The sequence below is a fragment of the Danio aesculapii genome, chromosome 11 (genome assembly GCF_903798145.1).
Source record: "Danio aesculapii chromosome 11, fDanAes4.1, whole genome shotgun sequence".
In the NCBI taxonomy this organism is placed as follows: domain Eukaryota; kingdom Metazoa; phylum Chordata; class Actinopteri; order Cypriniformes; family Danionidae; genus Danio; species Danio aesculapii.
In genome coordinates this window covers 23,764,512-23,778,145 of record NC_079445.1, presented here as the reverse complement: position 1 = coordinate 23,778,145, position 13,634 = coordinate 23,764,512, and the positions used below count along the sequence as shown (strand labels likewise).

Sequence of the window (13,634 nt, the reverse complement as noted above, 5' to 3'; positions counted from 1 at the left end):
TATCGATTCCTCTTGTCTTCTGGCCTTCATCTTAAATCTAATTCTGTTCTAGGCTAATTGAGTCCAGTCTTGGCAGTGTGGCTACTAAGCTCAACTTCTTCATCCATAATCTTGCCCAAATGAAGTTTGCGTCCTCTGAAGAGCGTCCCGTTCTGTCATTTGCACCACGTGTCTACACTATGAAGACTGACGGTGTGATTCGCAGCCTGTTTGTTTGCAGGCACATCAAAACCTATTCTCCAAGCAAGGGCTACGTAAGTCTTATGCATTTAAACTTCACCTAGATGCACTATAATCATTAAAATACATGCTCTAATGTTCACGTTCACCCTTTCATGCAGTCTTATGTTGTAAAAGTGGAGCGGGAAGGTCAACAGGGCTCACCAACATTGGTCCAGAGGACATTTGAGGAGTTTAATGAACTTCACAGTAAACTGCAGCTCATCTTTCCTTCCTCAAAACTACCAAGGTACAGTATCAAAACTGACAGACATGTGAATTATATAAAAACAAATGAATCCACATGACTTCAATGGAAAATAATGCAGGGTTCTGTTATCCATGGATATATTTAGCCTGAAATCAGTGTAAGATAAGCTATGAAAGCAAAAGAACGGTGAACATTTCTTTACAGTAGTGCTTGTAAGAATAATGTATTATGCCATCTAAGGTTTTACCCAGCCAGTTTTTGACAAAATAACCCACTTTGCAGTGATTCAGGATTGTAAGGCTTGACGCTTAAGCTGCTAGTCTGAACCAATAATCGTAAAAACAGAAAGCAGTTGAAGGATGGCGTGTTTAAATCAATTATTTATCTGACTCCATTATAATTAATCTGACTTCATTAAAGTTGTCATCATCACTGACAAAGAGAAAGAATCTCAACGCTTTGAAGCAGGCAAAGTTGTTTATCAAGTTACATGTTTAAATATACAGAAAATGAAACAAACTAATATACTGTATAGCAAAACTTAGCTGTAACAAATGCACTGCTGTGTAACAAAGACAGTGAAACTGCCTTTGTTAGCAGGCTACACAGTGGTGTGCGGGAGACACAGAGTAAAAGCCATTCTCCCAGATCAACAGTTACCTTTCCTTCTTATACCCCGAGCAAAGCATTGTCAAACATTAGTGAAAAACCAACCCCCAAACCAGCTAAACATGAAAGCAAAGTTGAGGAGATAAAGTGGGGGAGAAGTACATCAACATACTCTCCTCAGGCAATGACTCAACAATAGTAAATAGATAGTATATTCAGGGTGTCTGCGGGGTTGTAGTAAAGGTAGTAAATGAAATTAGCCAAAATTAAGGATATTAAAAAGTAATCAACATCATCTGATGAGGTATTACATTTTTGAGCCCATTTTTATTTATTTTTAGATTAATTTTCGATTTGTGTTAAGTGCAGGCCTTTATTCTAAAATTTACGTGGAATTATTTATATGTTGAGAGTAGGACCTGAGCGATATCATGTGAGGTGGTGTTCGTTTACGCGCGCGCTGAAACAAACTGGGTACCCGGCTGGCTTGCTGCCAACCTTATAGGCGAGCTCGCTTTCGTTCATTAATTAAATTAAAACATGGGCAAATGCAAGTTTTCGGAACTCTGGCTGAAGGACTCACGATTTAAAGACTGGCTTAGGCCTGTAGTTGGCAACAGACTTGAGGCTGATATAACCTCGCTTGCATGCGCATCATGCAGCGCCTGTAGTTAAACTCACATCGGTTTATTATGACACTTTTATCGATAATTTTTTCCGCAACTGACCCCAAGAACAAACATAGAAGCCTTGTCTGATTGACAAGCCGCACCTAATTATGTTCAAAAGAATTTAAAACGCCAAATGGGATGAATTTATACCCCATTTCGAAAGTAAAACATACTCTAATAGGTAGTGCAGTGTGTGGGTGAGAGGGGGCAGTGTTTCAATGTGATTCGGTTATGTTGTGGTTCTGTGACTGCTTGTGTTGGTTGCTATATGGTTAACTATTATGACAGTTAAAGTAACTAGGTTAATAAATAAAATATTAGTCGAATATTTAGGGTGGTTTTTTTTTTTTGCGTTTGGGTGGGTTTTGGACAGCTTGTGGGCTGGAAAAAGTCTCCTATGACACTGGTGGTAGCTTGGCAACAGAGCCGCGATGTCAACGTACAGAATCTATCGGCACAGTTCAGGACAATTGCCTAACCGTGCTGAGAATTCCAGGCCGAGAACGGTTTGTAACGGTTCGTGCTGCGCCATTCCAGGCTCAGTGGAGAAACAACCTTTAACAAACTGTTCTTAGAAGAGCGGCTATTGACATTGATGACATTGATTAAAAACTATGGACAAAGACCCACTGTGACATCTTGATTAATCCCTCTGCTTTACTTAAATGTATATGTTATCTGCAATATGTTATTCCATTTGGAAAGATATTTAATTTACGCCACTAAAGTTGCAGCTCCAAGTTGTGCTGGTATTAACATTTAGGTATTAAAAGGTATGAAATTCAACTTATGAAGTTCTTTATATACCCTGATATTGGAATACATCAATGATATGAAGTGATAAACTGTCAAATGACACCAAACATGACAAAGTTAGATAAAGGAAGATCACAAGCAGATGAATTGTGTATGGTGAAAGCACATGGTTGCTGTTAGCAAATGGTAGACATGTGTAATGGACTTGTGATGAACTCTACCAGGCCAAAAGAACCCATCCCGTGCTTCATCAGCATAAAAGGAATAGTATATAATAATTTCTCAGCTTACAGGATCCTTCAGGGTGTATTTTGTTATGCTGTCTGTGCTCAGTGTGTAATTTAGTTCTCTTCATGTAATTCACACTGACTCTCAATGTACATTTCCCACAGCTTCCCCAGCCGCTTTGTGATTGGTCGCTCTCGAGGGGAGGCCCTGGCAGACAGGAGGAAAGATGAGCTAAATGGATATGTTTGGCATTTGATACATGCTGCACAAGAGGTGGCACAGGTAACCTTTGACCCCACTTTCATCATTGGTCTTTGGAATTCTGAATAATACTGAACCAATCAAAAGTGTGGGTTGGTAAATTTTTACAAATTTTTCTGAAAGATGCGCACCTAGACGGCATTTATTTTAGTAAAAAAAAAAAACAAACATAATATACTATTTTTAAATATTAAGACTTATAATAATAACTGTTTTCAATTTATTATATTTTAAAGAGCCATGAACCCCCGTCTCAGCAAAGTGTTTTCACACCTCTAGTTTGAAAAAAGTCAGGAAAGTGGGTAAGTCCAGCAAGAGGGAAGGGTTTGCATAAAAATGGGAGTATCAGTTCGAGCACACGCTGATTTTCACAGAGACAAAACCAACACACAGACGCAGGGAGAAAGACAGTGACTATGTTTACAAAGACATCAGTAATCTAATTATTTGCCCAATTATTAATTTGTTGACTTTAACTGCAGTTTAGCACTTTCACTTTCATTCAGGAACATTTCATGCATGCCCCTTGTGACAAACGAGATATTGGATGCGAGGAACTGTTGGAAGAGTGTAGTGTTAATGGAATAATTGTTTGATACCACATGGTGAATAGGAGAAAGAAAAAAACCTCTACATTTCTTGGTAACTTGGATGCACTCGGTAGGTAGCATCAGAAAGTCGTGCATGTATAGACTGTCCGGTCACAAAATGCAGCAAATTCTACACGACAGTAGTTGTTTGCTTAAGGTGTTTACATTTGGAGAGCAGCATTTACCGCGGATCTTTCAGTCCATAATATTGTAGTGATCTTAATGTACAGTAAATTTAACTAAATCATTTTGACTAAGGTATGTCTTTAAAAACTGAAAGAGTACTGCTGACAATAATAACTAACTAACGTACTTCACCGTCTGAATAACATAAACAAAAAACACTGATCACACACTTACCAAATCTGTAGAGACAGGACTTATAAGCGTATTTTTGTCGCATGTTAGCAGACCACTGTAATCCACACGTGAGTCCAGCTGCACTCTCATAGTGGGGAATTAAAAACAAAACCTTCGTTGCAGAACTTTTTTTAAAAGCAACACTGATGGCCCATGTCTCTGAACAATTCTTCTTTTTTTCACTTGTTTTAATTACGGTTGGCAACACAACATGGCGTCTCTTTGCCGTCTAAACACTGTAATAGGTAAAAACAGTATATCATGCATATTAATGAAGTTGCACCTCATACACAATAGAGCGCGCTGATTGGCGGTCTAGAAAGACTTGGAAGTCTCTCTCATGAATTAACACTGAAAGCTCAAAGACGTCATGTTGTACTCACCGGTACAGACATCTAGTCTACATGCTGGAATTCACGAAAGGATGTAATCGCTGTGACGTAGCTTCAAAATTTATTTTCAAACTGGAAGAACGAATTTTCTCGAAATAACTCAAAAACAAGAAATTTTCACTTTTTAGTGAAATGTGTGTCCTAATAGTGATTTTAGCATCGTGGGAAACATATATGACTGTCAACATCTCATATATGTTTTGGTGTTTCATGACCATTTAAGTATTATTTCTGTGAAAAAGAGCCTTTGAGCCGATTGGTTGCTTATGTAATATCTATTCTAATTAGCAAAATCAAAACTAATTAGCGGTAATTGTTAACTGTTATGCTGTGGTAATTTTTAGGAATAATTGAATGATTATTTGGTCAAATCAAACATCATTTGTTTGTAATAATTTTACGTCATCATTTTACAATTTTGTATATATTTTTAATTGTTGTATTACAAATATCCTTACTGTCACTTTCAGCACATATGCATACTTGCAGAATTATTATTAACTTTTCTTATAGGCATTATTATTTTCTAATAGGCATTAATTGTAAAGTCTTTAATGACTGAAAATGAAAGTGATTATTTAAATTCATGCTTGCATTCATCACTAACCACACCACCATTGTGATAATACTTTAATGGCTGAGTGGCATAATAGTCAATAGAATGTGATTTCAGACTCAGTAGTTTTAGTTTGACTGACGTGCTTCCTGGAAACTTTCCATGTTCTGCGAAAACAGACGCACGTTGACTGTAAACAGTCCACCCACAGGCCTATATCAGTATTGAGACAGGACTGGCAGTGCCAGCTGCCAAACTGTGCACGCTTTCACTCTTCCTATACTGTACTGTGCTGTATATCTCCAGAATGCATCAGGATCGCATGTCATCTATAGTACTGCTTTGACTGTACACTTGCTTATTTTAGTTCCTGCTTATGAGTTCAACTTCAGTCAGTAACATTACCCTCTCCTCTTTCAGTGTGACCTGATCTACACCTTCTTTCACCCTCTACCAAGAGACGAGCGGGCAGGAAGTGTGGGAAATGTTGTTAATACACTACATAAACCAACAGGTCTGTTTTTCTTCTTTACTGGTGTTAGACACACCCACTCACACATCTGATGAATCACTTTAAGGATTCATATATGATAGATTCAAAGGTCGTGCAGTTTTCTGCCTTTTACAGTAAATCACCATGAGTTAGTATAAAGGAATTGGACATTTGAGCCAATCAGCTGCAGACCATGTGACCGCGGCTGTGACTAAGTGACACACCCAGTGCTTGGTCATCATTAGTCTTATCATAAAACACTATTGCAATGTGTTTGCAATCACACAAAGTTAGGTCAATGCATTCTGACACGAGTTAGCACAGGGGTCTTCAATGAAATCACAATGAACTTTTTCTGCACTAATTTAGTAATTAAAATAACTTTTTTTTTTCTCTCTCTTTAATTGTGTTGATTCATGAGATCACAGTATTTATAATCTAATCAATACCTGATAAATAAAATCAAGTATACTTTTCATTTTTGATTAGACCATCTCTTCAGAACAAGGTTATAATAATTTGGGATTTTTCATTAGTTTTAGTTTCCATTTTTAACTTTTTGTTTTCAAATTCAGTTAGTTTTAATTAGTTTTTAGAGGTGGATTTACTAGTTTTAATATTTTGAAATAGCTTAGTGTTTAGTTCATGGTGCAAAAGCATTAAGGGCGTGTCCGAATTCACTTTTGCTATTTCAAGGACTGAAGAATACGCTCTGTGCCGTGGCGCATGGTCTAACAGGGTTGAGCTTATTCTCTTAATGAGTTACGGATGTGTTTTGAGAATAAACTAATCAGAGTCTCATCTCCCATTCCTTTTAAGAGTCAGCTGTGTTGCGCCATGGCTCATTTGCTATTTACGTAGCAGACATTGTAAGGGGAAAAACTAAATGCTTCATTGGTGAGAAAACAGTTAAACAGACCACCTGCAGTGCAAAGAAAAAGAATGAGTCTCCTCCAATCGGCCTTTACTTTCACTTTCTTTTTCGTGGATAAGGAAACTTTGTTGTACGCACTCCGCTAAAGACATCCATTAGCCTACATAATTAATTTAGTTTGTTAAGTGCAAACATGTTTCAAAACTATTTCTAAATTCAGTTCTAATTTCCAGCAAACAATTAAATAAACAATAATAACAAAGAGTGGTCAAAACACTGAGTTATATCCAAACTCAAGTCCTATGCTCCATATGGTCCAAAACCTGACAGGTGGACAAATCTAAGCTTGTTTTCAATAAAACAAATATACATGTGCATATAATAAATAATACTAATGATAATAATAACATTAAACGAAAGCAAATAGTCATGAATAAACTGAAAAAGCCCCCCCGACATGAAGGCGTGGAGGCCATGGTTTTTATATTTATGTAGAAAATAAAAAATTTTTGTTAACATTTTAATCCTTTAATTCTTTTTCATTTGTAAAGATATTTGCGTATTGCTGTACATCCTGTGGGTATTAAGCAATGTGTAAGCGAGGCGCGCAACTAACACGCTCTGCGCTGGTCTATTGCACTTGGTTTATATTGGTCTATTGTAGTTCCTCAAATTGCAACGCACTTCCTTTCTAGACCAGAACACCCATGAGTCCTCAAAGTGGCGCAAATAGATTTGCTATTTAAACAACGTAACGGAAAACGGGAAAACTAAGGTTGCGTTGGTCTGAAAATAGCAACACGTCGGGGCAAACGCTTATTGCGCCTTATTGTAAATAGATTAAATACATTCACTTCTAAAAGGAACGCAGTAGGTTTATGTATTTAAAAACATTTACGAAAACGAAGGACGTTTTTGCTATAATTTGATTTAGTTTCAGTTATTTTTGTATGTACACAAAACAGTTTGTTCTAGTTAAAAAAAAAAAAAACGACTCGTTTTTATTTTTATTTCAGTGAACGAAAATTTATTTAAATGTTAGTTTTCGTTTTTTTTGTTCATTTTTGTTAACTATAATAACCTTGCTTCAGACCTGGGGTCCAAGCACAATAGTGTATGAAGTAGTCAAATTTAGTTAGTTTTAAATGAACTGGTGAAAAATACCAATAGAATAGAATACTGATGACTTGATTTTGACAGCCCTAGTTTTACATTTTCTCTTATCAACAGTAATGTTATGTAAATCTTTTTTTCCACATAGCATTTTAATGGATTTGTTTACAATAACAATAATAAAGTAGAGTTTTAACTTTGCAAACAGCAAGTTGTGTTTATAATATAAGCTGTTTTCTCACACAGTATAACCGGGTGAATATATGAAACTCTTAGATATTTTAGGAAGGGGTCTTTAGTCCCTTGTAATAGAATCAGTTTATAGGGATATTTGAAAAACACGTGTAAACGCTTCAATAGTTGACAGTTTATCACAGCTGGTTAAATATTAAAAGAGTCATTGTGAGTAAAAGCTCTAGTGTGGCAGCCGTTGTGCAGTGTGGGGTCACCTTATCTGATGTGTGATAAAGGTCACTGTTCAACAAGTTCCAGCCTTGTCAGTCTGAACACTGGAAATCCAATTACTTTATTTACTTAATCCACCTTTAGTGTGCCTTGCAAACCAAAACACACAGCTATCTGACCACACTAAATCCAGCTCTTCTTTTCCTCCAGATGTGTCCTGGGCTCCTGTGCCCGGTGCAATGGCAGGTGAAGTGAAACTGTCCATTCTCTACAAGAGTGACAAGCTTTTTATTATGGTGATGCACATTAGAGGCTTGGTGAGTGTCTGGTTTTACTCGCAGCACATGTGTAAGACATAAGTACACGTAAAAAAATGTTAAGTTGATGTTCACCAGTGTGGTGTGGATCCTCCTCTAGCAACCCTTGCAGGACGGAACAGATCCTGATCCATATGTAAAACTGTACCTCCTACCAGACCCTCAGAAAACCAGCAAAAGGAAGACAAAAGCGGCCAGGCGAACGTGCAACCCCACTTACAATGAGATGGTGAGGAAACGGCATCATTACATGACATCCATAGGGGATTTCTTTTTTTTTATTATCACAAATAAACCTAAGCAGACCTACAGTGTAATGAGCAGTACTGTAATCAACAAAACTGTAACGAACAGTACTGCTAGTTTTAGTTAGTGGTATATGATTTTGTTGAAACTGCTTTTTGTTTTACAGAAGGTTTCTTGGTGGGAAAACGATGTTACCCATAATTTTGAAACAAAATCTCACCAATCAGGAAACTGACAAACAGGTCCTTCTAAAAAAAACCTTAGTCAAAGAATATAGAATACACAAGACGTGTCACTCGTAAAGTTTTGATTAAGGAAAAGCGTAATGGTGAATGAAGCCCCGCCTTTTAGTAAAGGAGCCAATCAGCCATCGCTATAGACTGAGGCTGACGCTATCCGGTGTTTCTGCAGATTTAGTGTGATTCAAACGTTTAGAAATGAAAAAATGAACTCTGTTGTAAGCTTGGCAAGCTATTTTATAGAATATTTTTGTTTCCCCCTTCAGACAGAACACCCGAGCATACTGCCCGAGAGGCGTTTCAAAGATGGCCGCCGAGTGAAATGACTTGCCTTAAAGAGACTTTGCCTTAGTGCACAACCATTTTTACAAACCACTTTGAATGGCATTACAGTCAGTCTTGCTACTGTATGTTCCTAACTACTGAAGTATTTGTTATATACGTACATATTTAGCATATTTTGCTACGTTTTTTTTTTTAATACAAGGGGTATTTACAGAATGCTGTTTCAATCAGAAACATAAATAAATTTACTTTTTACATGGATTTTGGCAATTCATTTACATGATGGAGAGTTTTTGCGAAAATTTTCGCAAATGAGTGTCAAAACTTAATGTTTTTGAAAATTTTACTAATATCGTGCAATTTATAAATATTTATTTTTTGTGAAAACAGTGACGTCATGCATATATACTACTATGTCTGTATCTTAAGGCTGATTTATACTGCTGCATCAAGCGCATGCGTGTGCTCGGGTGTGGATGCATAGCTCTTGTCAGGGCCATCAGCAAGGCTGACGCACACCTTTCAAAAAATAACTCGTCGCAATGACATGTAGTGCAAGCTCTGTGATTGGTCGGCTTGGTAGCACTGACGAGTGTGGGTGGAGGTGGGAGCCACGCGAGCCCGATGAAGCGAATGTTTACAAGTGTGGAGTCCCCAGAAGGAGCTCCTGATGGAGAATTTTGTTTTGTTTACCTTGTAATTAAAGTTAAAAGTTAAAGTTGTTGCAAGTCCGCCGGTTCCTGCCTCAAAATGAGCGAGATTGAGCCACTTGTACATTAAAGGTAGCATTCAGAAATAACAAAACACCAGCAAAGAATATAGAAGGATATAACCTCCCACTGCCAGCTAGCATTTCGCAAATGTTATTGCAGAGGAACACAAACAGCGCGCAGAAGTATAAAAGCACGGCTATACGCGTTGCATGTGCCGTGGGTCACTCATATCACTTGACGCAGAAGTATAAACCAGGCTTAAGCCTATGTCTACATCTTATGTGTGAGCACTTGACAACTGAACAGAGATTTTGGTGAAGATCTATAGTGCTGCTTTACAAATTGATATCGCCACCTACTGTCCTGGCATGCAAAATACAACATTTCTTGTCATTTTCATTGGTTAATGTGAACATTTATCTTAAAAATATATATAAATAAGTGTATACATAGTTTTTCATTCATGTTACTCACAATGTATCACAGAATTATAGATCTTTACCGCAGTTAAAATGTTGTGTGTTTGTTTATTTTCAAATACTTGTGGTTTAAATGAATGTTTTCAGTGTTCTAGCTTGTTAGTTTGGCCCATGGTTTATGACTTTAAAAACAATACTTTTTATTGAAACAATATTTCTGGAATCAAGGTTAATGTAAAAAAAAAAAACGTTTAAACGGTTTATTTTCTCAAATCTTCCTGAATGACTTTTCCTCTTTTTATTATTATTATTTTTTTCTTTCTTTTCTCAGTTGGTGTACGATAAAATACCACGTGGCGATTTACAGCAGAGAACCGTTCACCTGCGGGTACTGAGCGAGGGTGCATTCTGGGAGAACACGCTTCTGGGTGAAACCATAATTCATTTGAAAGACCTGACCCCGGGCCATCGCTGGGTGGACTGGCACCAGCTTGGCACCAGAGGCTCAGACACAAACCGCTAGCGTTTGTGCAGATTCCCAGCAGAAGTGCATCACTGTGCATGTGTTTGTGTCTGTCTTTGCTTATGGGTCGGGAGTTGGAGATGCCCAGCTGCTCAGAAGGCTGTTTCCCCCAGTGGGGGTTTGTGTTTGTTGATTCTCCTACCCAGGAGACGTGTAGATTCGGTGATGGAGCGTCATCACTTGATAACTGTTCTGGTGGGGTACCGTGCACCATATGAACCAGACCTTGGATTAAAGAAAGCGGTTCTTGGTAACACTATGGGACAAAAACCATTTGGTGGCACAAGGATTGGCAGAAAAACGATTTAAGAACTTCCAAATGCCATATTTTTGGGGGGGTTCTGGAAAATTGCTGTCCATGAAACCTTAAAGCCCCATTTTTGTCATCTTGAGATTGTTCATGGAAATTTAAGTTATTTTCTTTTTAAGATGTTTCTCTATTGCGGCTCAATTTTGAGCTATGTTGTGTCTTGTGACATTAGTTATGTCTCTTTGTATCAGATTTTTTCAGAGATTTACATAGAAATTAATAGTGAGGGCCGCTTTTTGTACTGTAAAGTTGGGTAATTTCACATGTACTTGATCTTGAAAAAGGGATGAACACTTGATCATTTGATTCAGCAGTGGAAATGACACAAACAGAACTGAATGTAGATTTTTTTGATCATGTAAAATAGGTGGGTGCATAAGAACTAAATTATGATTTGCATGTGCAGTATATTGAACAACGGAGAGAAAACCCGAGGAGTTAAATAAACCTCTAATGTTTGTTTCTTTCTAAAATGATGGCACACAATTTTGTATGCAGAAAAGGCTTTTGAAGGAACTTGATTTCAGGGTCAGTGGTTTTATGCCTTGTTAATATGTAAGCATAACCTACAAGGACATTTCTATTTGAAAATAGTTGATTTGCATGCTGTGAAATTTGCTACTGGGATAAATATTGCGTTTTTGCATTTGTTTGTCAATTACATTGACCTCACATCTTTCCAAGTTTTATTGGTTAATTTATTTGTATTTTGTTTTTCAAAGGGAGAGTGAAATTAAAGCTTTAGGCTGTAGTTTTGTAAGTATTTCCATTCTTCCTTTATGTAAAACTGCATGTAAATTAAATGCTGAATATACCACAGTAGCTTTCCCCCCTCTTGGAAATTTATGCTTATAGATTTTGCATTCCAGTTTGCTTGACTTTGCACTCGCTTAGCTCACCTCATAGGGTTGAAGGAAAAATGAATTAATTGGAAATGATCTTAGCCAATTTAACTAAGGGTTGACATTGTTTATTGTGTAAAAAATAATAAAACAGAAAAACAAAGACTTTAGAAACGTATCACGAGAGTACCTTTTCATTCTTGATGATTATTATGAATTAATATCTTAAAATGAAGGATCTACAAGTCAAAAGTGCAACCCTGTTTGTCGAGGTGCTCTAACAATCCAGTAGCCTTAAGCAAACTTAGGTAGGATTATCCAGGTCAGAGTAGTCCCTGTTCTGTAGCTTTTTCTAACCAGAAAAACCAGCTCCATTTCCAATGTAAAGGACATTTTTCTAAAGTATTGAAGTTTCTTTTAAATGACGAATGGTTATTTTCTTCCCAAAGGGCACCACTGTGTGAAGTTAAACCTTAAGGGGAATGATTGTATGTGATTTAGATGCCAACCCATAATGAAAAACTGAACATTTATTAAAAAAAGCTATCTTTTTTTGTTGTGAATGTGCAGAGTTTGGATTTAAAGGTATAGAACTTTTATAACATCTGTGATGCTTATTTTAATAACTAAAGAGAATGTGAGTAAGATCAGTTGGGTTGGCATGCTGAAAATGCTGAGAATATGAATTTGATGTGATGTATGGATTGTAAATGGGCTTTATCCCATTGTATTCCTTTCTAGACTGTTCCTTCTAATTTCAGATCACGTTTTAATGTTTATTTGCACTTAATAAATGCACAGAGAAACTGGCTTGAATATTGTAAATGGGTTTTTGTCATTGTCAGACCACATAAAGCGCTAAAGAGATGGTCCAACGATCAATGTCAAATGATGAAAGCTAATGCATAATACAAACAAGTATTGCATACACAATCCGTAGTTGGATTTATTTGTAAATCTCAATTACGCATGACTGACCGCAACAATCCACTTTACTGAGACATCGCTGACTTTATCCCATATTGGGCTGTCATCACACTGAGGTAAGAATTACATCAGACTGGGGTTTATCATAAAGGCTTTAATTGCCTGTCTGAACAGTCTATGGTCTTACACATTTCTCATTGTCCTGAAGCTCCACCAGAGAATTCTGATGACATAAATGTCTCATTCTTCCACGTTCATCTATGAAATTAAAACATTCCGCCGAGAGCAAGTTTAATTAGGACAACCTGGAAATCAAAGTCAGCTCTTATGGCAAATGACATTAAGTTTGCATCTAAAGTAAGTAAAATACACACACGTAAACTAGGCTGCAGTTGAATATGTATTCTGTTTTGTTTTTTCGTTTTGTAATTTGGTTTGTTGTTGTGTATATTTGTGCGAGCAGTCAATTGTTTAAAAAGACAATAGGCGAGACCTATATGCTTTAGAACACTTCCAGTTCATAACAATCTCACAAAGTTTTATATTTATTAAAGCTCTCTGCGGTGCACATTGAATCTCTTAGTTATAATGAAAGAATACACATGAGTCTATAGAACTCATTCATTTTGAGCATTATTTTTGTTTATTTACTTTTTTGTAAAGTATTTTAGGCATATTTGTCAATGTAATAATACTTACAGCCTATAATTTGTTTTATTTTAAATATTTGGCTATATAATGTAGCTGCCACTTGGCATGCATTTGACCTTTTCATCCTTTTCCATCTATCCATTCCTATATTCTGCTCAGAAAGTGGTGAGATGATCTACCTTTTTGATTTTATATAAATGATGGCTTTTTCATGATGGACGAGAGAGGTGGACGAAAATGTGCTGCATTTTCAGAAAACCCATGCAATTACAAAAAGCTCTTCATCATTTAACAGCACACGTGCTGCAAGTCCCCACAGTGCATACACATTTTCAAAAACAACGCGCTGCATTTTCACAGCGCAAACAATTTATAAAACGCACTGCATTTTTTCACAACGCAAACAATTTACAATAATGCGCTG

General features: G+C 36.8%; 1 protein-coding gene across 1 annotated transcript in view; it reads left to right on the top strand.

Annotated features, from left to right (window-relative positions):
• pik3c2b (phosphatidylinositol-4-phosphate 3-kinase, catalytic subunit type 2 beta) overlaps positions 1-12,442 on the top strand; it is an 88,764-nt gene extending 76,322 nt beyond the window's left edge. The window contains exons 27-33 of the mRNA XM_056467854.1: positions 53-254; positions 342-469; positions 2,859-2,976; positions 5,274-5,367; positions 7,949-8,055; positions 8,156-8,284; positions 10,289-12,442. Coding sequence (XP_056323829.1) covers positions 53-254; positions 342-469; positions 2,859-2,976; positions 5,274-5,367; positions 7,949-8,055; positions 8,156-8,284; positions 10,289-10,480 — 970 coding nt within the window. The 3' untranslated portion in view covers positions 10,481-12,442. The remainder of the gene's footprint in view (positions 1-52; positions 255-341; positions 470-2,858; positions 2,977-5,273; positions 5,368-7,948; positions 8,056-8,155; positions 8,285-10,288) is intronic.
• The last annotated feature ends 1,192 nt before the right edge of the window (positions 12,443-13,634 follow it).